This window comes from Oncorhynchus masou, unplaced genomic scaffold, assembly GCF_036934945.1.
Source record: "Oncorhynchus masou masou isolate Uvic2021 unplaced genomic scaffold, UVic_Omas_1.1 unplaced_scaffold_1034, whole genome shotgun sequence".
Taxonomy (NCBI): Eukaryota; Metazoa; Chordata; class Actinopteri; order Salmoniformes; family Salmonidae; genus Oncorhynchus; species Oncorhynchus masou.
In genome coordinates, this window is record NW_027000037.1 from 232,546 (window position 1) to 240,897 (window position 8,352).

At 44.4% G+C, this 8,352-nt stretch overlaps 1 protein-coding gene across 1 annotated transcript; it reads right to left on the bottom strand.

Annotated features, from left to right (window-relative positions):
• Positions 1–3,415: 3,415 nt before the first annotated feature.
• Positions 3,416–8,261, bottom strand: LOC135528787 (protein-cysteine N-palmitoyltransferase HHAT-like protein). The gene is made up of 5 exons (XM_064957844.1): positions 6,665–8,261; positions 6,238–6,273; positions 5,812–6,013; positions 4,669–4,810; positions 3,416–3,643 (listed from the first exon to the last, which is right to left on the bottom strand). Exons 1-5 carry the CDS (start codon positions 6,835–6,837, stop codon positions 3,486–3,488), a joined length of 711 nt encoding a protein of 236 aa, XP_064813916.1. The 5' UTR covers positions 6,838–8,261; the 3' UTR covers positions 3,416–3,485.
• Between the last annotated feature and the right edge of the window lie 91 nt (positions 8,262–8,352).

Genomic DNA, 8,352 nt, shown 5'->3' on the forward strand with positions numbered 1-8,352 from the left:
TTTGGTCCTAGACTTGGTGCTCCGGTACCACTTGCTGTACGGTAGCAGAGAGAAGAGTCTATGACTCGGGTGGCTGGAATCTTTGCCTATTTTTAGGGCCTTCCTCCGACACCGCCTATTATAGAGGTCCTGGATGTCAGCAAGCTTGGCCACAGTGATGTACTGGGCCATATGCACTACTATCTGTAGCGCCTTGCGGTCAGATGCAGAGCAGTTGCCATACCAGGCGGTGATGCAACCGGTCAAAATGCTCTCGATGGTGCAGCTGTAGAAGTTTTTGAGGATCTGGGGACCCATGCTGAATCCTTTCAGTCTCCTGAGGGGGAATAGGTGTTGTCGTGCTCCTCTTCACAACTGTCTTGGTGTGTTTGGACCATGATAGTTTGTTGATGATGTGGACACCAAGGAACTTGAAGCTCTCGACCCGCTCCACTACAGCCAGGTCGATGTAAATCCTTTTCCTGTAGTTCACAAGCAGCTCCTTTGTCTTGGTGACGTTGAAGTCTCCAGACTTTAGATAACTTTGCTCTCTTACACGCTATCACCTTGTGCTGCACTGATGTGATTGAGACTGGATAGGAATGGAATGAAAATGAATGGAAGCATGGAGTCTGTGTGATCCATGATGCTCTGACCTGTCCCGTCCTGTCAGATCAGTGTGAATGAGAGAGGACACGGACAAGATTCCTGAAGAGCTGTGAGACACTCTTGCGTATTCTAGTGTTGAGTGATGAATGGCTGAGACATTTGTCCTGAATGTGAAGTGGGCAACTTTGATTTATAAATGTACACTAGGCTACATCCTCCTCATCAGTGACACATGGGATTTTAGACAGTGAGACACGGCCCCCTTGTGGTGACAGTGGGAATGTTCCGGAAGTATGTTTTCATGTGGGGGACACAGAGTACCTTCATAGAGCACCTAGAGTCCATCAGAGAGTTCATCAAAAATACATTTGAGGACAGAAAGTTGTATTCCTAACAGTTTATTATGTTGTCTCCAAATCTTATCAAATCCCAACCCGGAACAGAAGTATTATCACTGAACTGTGGTGGAAAGCAATGATGACGGCACGTGTTTCCTTACAGGTAACCATGGTTAACAGAGGAAGAACAATGATTCCAAGCACCACCCTCCTTTTGAAGCTTCCAGTCTGTTATTCAAACTCAATCAGCATGACAGAGTGAGCTCCAGCCTTGTCCTCGTCAACACTCACACCTGTGTTAACGAGAGAATCGCTGACATGATGTCAGCTGGTCCTTTTGTAGCAGGGCTGAAATGCAGTGGAAATGTTTTTGGGGGATTCAGTTCATTTGCATGGCAAAGAGGGACTTTGCAATTAATTTCAATTTATCTGATATCTGGAGTATATGCAAATTGCCATCATACAAACTGAGGCAGCAGACTTTGTGAAAATCAATATTTGTGTCATTCTCAAAACGTTTTGGCCATGACCGTAGTGACGCTTATAGCACTGAGATGCAGTGCCTTAGACGGCTGCGCCACTCGTGAGCAACTGAATCTCTCTTAGACGGAAGACATTTCACTGAACAGGTTTCAGTGACAGGACAGAGAGTCCCAGACTAAACCCATATCCCTTGGTGCTTGAGCCTTTCATAGTGTGTCGACTGATGTCAGAATAGGTCCTCAGCCCAGACCCTCTCAGAGTGGCATGTTGCCAGCCAGACCTGGAATCAAATAGTATTTCAAATATTTCAAATAGTTCAACTGTATTTCATTGAGCTTGTCTGTTGCAATGCAACCAATTGAATATTCCCATTGTGTAAAACCCACCCATCTGGTAACCCAGACAAGCTTAAGGAAACGCAATACGAAGTATTTAAGTGATTTCTAATGTTATTTAAACCCAGGTCTTTATCCAGCAGCAGGCTGTGTCATCTGAGAGGGGAGGAGGGAGATGCAGAAATGTCACACTTAATCTCTACTGTAAAATAATGGCAGAGTGGAGTTGTGCAGTCATGGATACTGTATGGAGTTGAGCAGTCATGGATACTGTATGGAGTTGAGCAGTCATGGATACTGTATGGAGTTGAGCAGTCATGGACACTGTATGGAGTTGAGCAGTCATGGACACTGTATGGAGTTGAGCAGTCATGGATACTGTATGGAGTTGAGCAGTCATGGATACTGTATGGAGTTGAGCAGTCATGGATACTGTATGGAGTTGAGCAGTCATGGATACTGTATGGAGTTGAGCAGTCATGGATACTGTATGGAGTTGAGCAGTCATGGATACTGTATGGAGTTGAGCAGTCATGGATACTGTATGGAGTTGAGTAGTCATGGATACTGTATGGAGTTGAGCAGTCATGGATACTGTATGGAGTTGAGCAGTCATGGATACTGTATGGAGTTGAGTAGTCATGGATACTGTATGGAGTTGAGCAGTCTATAGTAGAATGGAGGGATGGACTTCAGTGATATGTTTGGGTTGGGGTTCATTCCATATGAAAACAATATACACAAAGATTTATTTCTAAGAATGTAATCCATTCTATAAATTATTCATCCATTTTGAACCACATTTTCTGTTCAATAATACTGTAACCCTTTGATTCTTGTTAGCTGGGGGCTCAACCAATACAACAGCCTAAAAATATCCTGAAGAGATAAAGTAGGCCTCTTCTGTAACATGTGTACCTATATAGTTACTCGGCAGGGACTCCCACTGGATCTCTTACTTAAAGAAATTCTCAAGATGTAAGATGAAAAATGTTGATGTCATTTAGGTCTCAAGTAGAAATAAACGTTCTGCAGAAAAAGCCTATGTAATATTAACACAAACAAGACAGAGTTATGAGGTTTCAGTTTTGTATTACTGCAATAGTTTTGGTACATTAAAAACAAACATAAATGACACTTGAACAAAATGTAGAGACATTTGGCTCAGAGGTGTTTGACAACAACGTGCAATGCCAAGGATGTGGGTTTGATTCCCACTGGGGACCAGTACAAAAAATGGATACAATCACTACTGTAAGTTGCTCTAAATAAGAACATATGATGTCAATATATTAGCTGTGTCTGCATAAAATATTTGCCATGTCTCTCTTCAATTTCCTGATATCCATCTTTTGTTTTATATGAATATACAAAAATGTACCTTCGGTGTATGTACCAAAAAGGACGAGGGTACGTGTCAAATGACGATTATCTACAGCAAGTGCACTTCAGGACTTTTCACAGTTAAAAATGATAAAATAATGCTTTGTATTTTAAAAAACCAACAGAGTGGTAGAGTAGTAGTTGTCATGGTGACAACTTGGTAGTAGTAGTAGTAGCAGTAGAAGAGTTGCCACGACGATGATTATCTGTGACTTGTGACAGTCTGGCATGATTCAGTACAGTATGGAAGCTCAAGAGTGTAAAAATATGAACGGGGCTGGAGGGGGGGGTTGTTGACTGTTGATGTGAAAACCAGGTCCTCAAAAAACAAAATTAAGTTTTCTCCTTGTTTATGCGTTTACTCAGCTTTCATTTTTCCGACCTCCTCAGGCATGTCTTGGGGCACGGCCGCTGGCTCGGGGTCATCCAAAAAGGCTTGTTTTCTCTCCCTCTCCTTCACCAGCTGAACACCACAGTAGGTCACAAACAGCACAGACAGGGTGGACAGAGGGAAACCTGGAAGACAGAGACAAGAAGTGAGAAATAGACTAGAGAAAGATGTGAAATATAAGATGGAGAAAATATACTTTTGAACGACTGCCGTTTTCAATGTAAACTAGATGGGTCAAGAACAGTTTCCAAGGAAGGAGGACATCTTTATCAGACTGGTCAAGAACAGTTTCCAAGGAAGGAGGACATCTTTATCACACTGGTCAAGAACAGTTTCCAAGGAAGGAGGACATCTTTATCAGACTGGTCAAGAACAGTTTCCAAGGAAGGAGGACATCTTTATCAGACTGGTCAAGAACAGTTTCCAAGGAAGGAGGACATCTTTATCAGACTGGTCAAGAACAGTTTCCAAGGAAGGAGGACATCTTTATCAGGCTGGTCAAGAACAGTTTCCAAGGAAGGAGGACATCTTTATCAGACTGGTCAAGAACAGTTTCCAAGGAAGGAGGACATCTTTATCAGGCTGGTCAAGAACAGTTTCCAAGGAAGGAGGACATCTTTATCAGGCTGGTCAAGAACAGTTTCCAAGGAAGGAGGACATCTTTATCACACTGGTCAAGAACAGTTTCCAAGGAAGGAGGACATCTTTATCAGACTGGTCAAGAACAGTTTCCAAGGAAGGAGGACATCTTTATCAGACTGGTCAAGAACAGTTTCCAAGGAAGGAGGACATCTTTATCAGGCTGGTCAAGAACAGTTTCCAAGGAAGGAGGACATCTTTATCAGACTGGTCAAGAACAGTTTCCAAGGAAGGAGGACATCTTTATCAGACTGGTCAAGAACAGTTTCCAAGGAAGGAGGACATCTTTATCAGGCTGGTCAAGAACAGTTTCCAAGGAAGGAGGACATCTTTATCAGACTGGTCAAGAACACCTCAGACCAACAAGTCGTTATTCTCTGTGGCATTTTTTCTATGTAACTACATACAATATTTACTTTTGGCCTGTAATGTAATTATGTCATATACCTTTTCCCCGTGACTTTTGAGCATTGGACTTTGTGTTGTCCACTACAGTAAAGGTCCTTCTTACCTTGGACGATCAGCCTTTTTCCCACCAGCTTAGCAAACTCCAGACTGTTGAGAGCCAGGACGTTGTAGAGGACGATAGTCCAGAAGTTGATGGCCCCGAAGATGGCTCTGATTCTACGAGACATGGCCTCACCTATGGCATACTGTGGACAGAGGGGACATAGGGACTCAATCAGTCTCCAGACCAGTATTTTCTACAGCCACTCCTGCAGATATGAATCTGAAAGGATTGGATTTCAAAGCCATATTTATGGTAACATTGGCAGCACATCTGATTCAGCTAATCATGATTCCAATGAGCAGCTGATTCATATCAGTACACAGCTGGGGTACAGTAGCCCCCCCCCCAAAGGGTACAGTAGCCCCCCCCAAAGGGTACATTAGCCCCCCCAAAGGGTACAGCAGCCCCCAGAGGGTACAGTAGCCCCCAAAGGGTACAGCAGCCCCCCAAAGGGTACAGCAGCCCCCCCAGACGGTACAGTAGCCCCCCCCAAAGGGTACAGCAGCCCCCCCCCAGGCGGTACAGTAGCACCCCCCCAGAGGGTACAGTAGCCTCTCCTGCAGACGGTACAGTAGCCCCCCCCCCCAGGATGAGGGTTGGTCTACCATAGAACAGCTCTTTCCCACATAGTATCCATGCATTTTCAATAACAATTTGCCTTGTATTTTTTTTAACCCTTACTTTACCAGGTAGGTTAACTGAGAACACATTCTCATTTACAGCAATGACCTGGGGAATAGAGGTGGGATAATAGAGGGGGGATGAATGAGCCAATTGGAAACTGGGGATGATTAGGTGGCCATGATGGTATGAGGGCCAGATTGGGAATTTAGCCTGGACCCCGGGTTAACACCCCTACTCTTACGATAAGTGCCATGGGATCTTTAATGACCTCAGAGAGTCAGGACATCCCATCCAAAAGACAGCACCCTACACAGGGCAATGTCCCCAGTTACTGCCCTGGGGCATTTGGATATGTTTTGTTGTTGACCAGATGAAAGAGTGCCTCCTACTGGCCCTCCAATACCACTTCCAGCAGCATCTGGTCTCCCACCCAAGGATCAAACGGGATCAACACTGCTTTGCTTCAGAGGCAAGCCAGCAGTGGGAGGCAAGGATGGTTTGCCGCTGGTGTTAACTGACCTCGATGTTGGAGAAGGGAGGTAAGGAGAAGATCTTGTCCACCCAGAGCTCCAGGTTGAGACCAAAGCAGTTGAAGAACGACCAGATGTAGACCAGCTCACATGGACCCAGCCACAAAGTGGTCACAACGAACGTACAGATGGTCGCCACAAGCTCCTTGAAGATATGTTTGTGGCTTCCTCCAATGTAATCGTAAACATACCTGTCAGAGGAGATCGAGATGGAGACACCGTTTGTTAGTACTGAAGGGTTCATGGTTTTTGTCTCTGGTCATCAAAGGATGTTCCCCAATCATGGAAGTGGGGCCAGAGTGAAACCGTTTAGGGACCACTTATATTGGGGAGTAAATAAGCTTTAAAATGAATTCTGGGCATTAAGAGGGTTTTGAAAATGTTTTGCCATCTATATCGACTATTGGACACTCACTTGCACAGCCAGTCATTGATGCCTCTGTCAAAGTGCCTACAAATTGAAGAGAGGATATTAGTTAGAGAGCATGGACTCTATATTCATTGACCTAAAACTCAATACTCATTGTGATGTCCACGTCCAGTAGTAGGTGTATAATGAAATGGCACAGAACACAGCTTCCGACATTCACTAGACAAGTGTTCACATGTGAAGGGTTAGGGTCCTGAGACATACATTTACGTCCTTTAGCAGACACTCTTATCCCTGAGCGATTTACAGGAGCAATGCAGGTTTAAGTGCCTTGCACAAGGGCACATTCGAGGGATTTTTCACCTATCTATTCGTCTCTCGTATTCAAACCAGCGACCATTCGATTACTGGACCAATGCTCTTAAACTAGGGATTCAGTACATGTGAATCCCTGTGGTGGTTGGACACTTACGTCTCAGCGAACACGTAGAGCATGGTGATACACTTAGGAGGCTGAGGAGGATCCAGATGATCCAGTCTGGCCACAGTGTTGATCACCCCAAACATCACCGCTGCCTTCACCCAGTCGTACACCAGGTTAGAGTAGGCCAGGCCAGCTACAGACGAGACAGAGAGACCAGTCATACACCATGTTAGAGTAGGCCAGGCCAGCTACAGATGAGACAGAGAGACCAGTCATACACCAGGTTAGAGTAAGCCAGACCAGCTACAGACTAGACAGAGAGACCAGTCATACACCAGGTTAGAGTAGGCCAGACCAGCTACAGACGAGACAGAGAGACCATTTATACACCAGGTTAGAGTAGGCTAGACCAGCTACAGACGAGAACAACAAGTTAAGTTCCTGTCAGATCATGCATCATTTGAAACAACATGCAATTAACTTAAAGTTTTGTTACAAATTTTAACGTGTCATTGATAATATTTATACGCTATATAGAGAGAAGATAATACCGTAGCATAATATCATATTTGTATTACCACAACCACCGACAGCTCTGTAGAGTAATCATGCTAAACTTGATATCTCTGTTAGGTAGTGATATTGGCCTATAAGATGAGGTTGTATTTTTTGTTTTCCTGGTCAGCTTTTCCTGGTCAGGTGAGGAAATAAACAGGATTCAATCCAGTGGATTTATGCAGGGTGTACACTCCACTACTTCGCTACGAATTCGACATGTTTTTTTTCCATCTCAGATTAATTTGAATGATCGGGGTGAAATCCTGTGAACTTGGGCTAGGGTCAGTATACGTCGCGACTGGCGTAGTTTGAACAGGTCAAAGACGCACCAATGATGACTGTTCCGTTCTCAAGACCCCTGTCGGATTACCTTATACATTTCTGACATGTCAGACATTTTTGTCGTACATCTTGTAGTATGAGCAGTGCTACGACGCAATTGGGCAACGGACTACTGCCAATAGCCAATGAGCCCTTAGCATGTGAGACCAAAACAGATGGTGAAGAGGAGAGCAACAACAACATGCACCGTGCGGACCGAGGTGATGTAAGACAGATTGGGGGAGCTGTGGAGAGAACAGCTGCCTTTTCAATGTTAAACGTTTTATATGACCTCCCATTCCCTCTGTAGAATCGAAAGTCCATATTGTCCAAGTCCAACCATTGGCTGGTTCATATTCTGCACCTCTTCCAATTGGCTGGTCCATATTCTGCACCTCTTCCATTGGCTGGTCCATATTCTGTACCTCTTCCATTGGCTGGTCCATATTCTGAGCCTCTTCCATTGGCTGGTCCATATTCTGCGCCTCTTCCATTGGCTGGTCCATATTCTGCACCTCTTCTATTGGCTGGTCACATTAATTGTGCGCACTAATTAATGACGCTGTTTGCGTTATGTTTGGTTATGTTTGGTTATGTTTCTGTTATGTTTGGTTATGTTTCGGTTATGTTTGGTTATGTTTCGGTTATGTTTGCTTTATGGCATTTTTACGAGAACCCAAGAAATGCAGGGCATGATTAACTAGGGAATCATGGTGTAATGTGAGCACCCACATCCTGGGGTTGAGGATGGTTTGAATGAAAGATTTGTGACAAGAAACTGGGGAAATGTGTTATTATTTAGAAGTTGCGTAGTGTACGCCCAGCATTAGGCCGGGATTCAATCCCATCAACAATGT

Excerpts from the sequence above, each read along its gene's own strand:
- LOC135528787 (XM_064957844.1), bottom strand. The coding sequence starts at position 6,837 with ATGACTGGTCTCTCTGTCTCGTCTGTAGCTGGCCTGGCCTACTCTAAC. Across the intron at positions 6,274-6,664 it reads CTCTACGTGTTCGCTGAGAC|GCACTTTGACAGAGGCATCA; the intron begins GTAAGTGTCCAA and ends TTCAATTTGTAG. Across the intron at positions 4,811-5,811 it reads CTCCCTTCTCCAACATCGAG|TATGCCATAGGTGAGGCCAT; the intron begins GTCAGTTAACAC and ends CTCTGTCCACAG.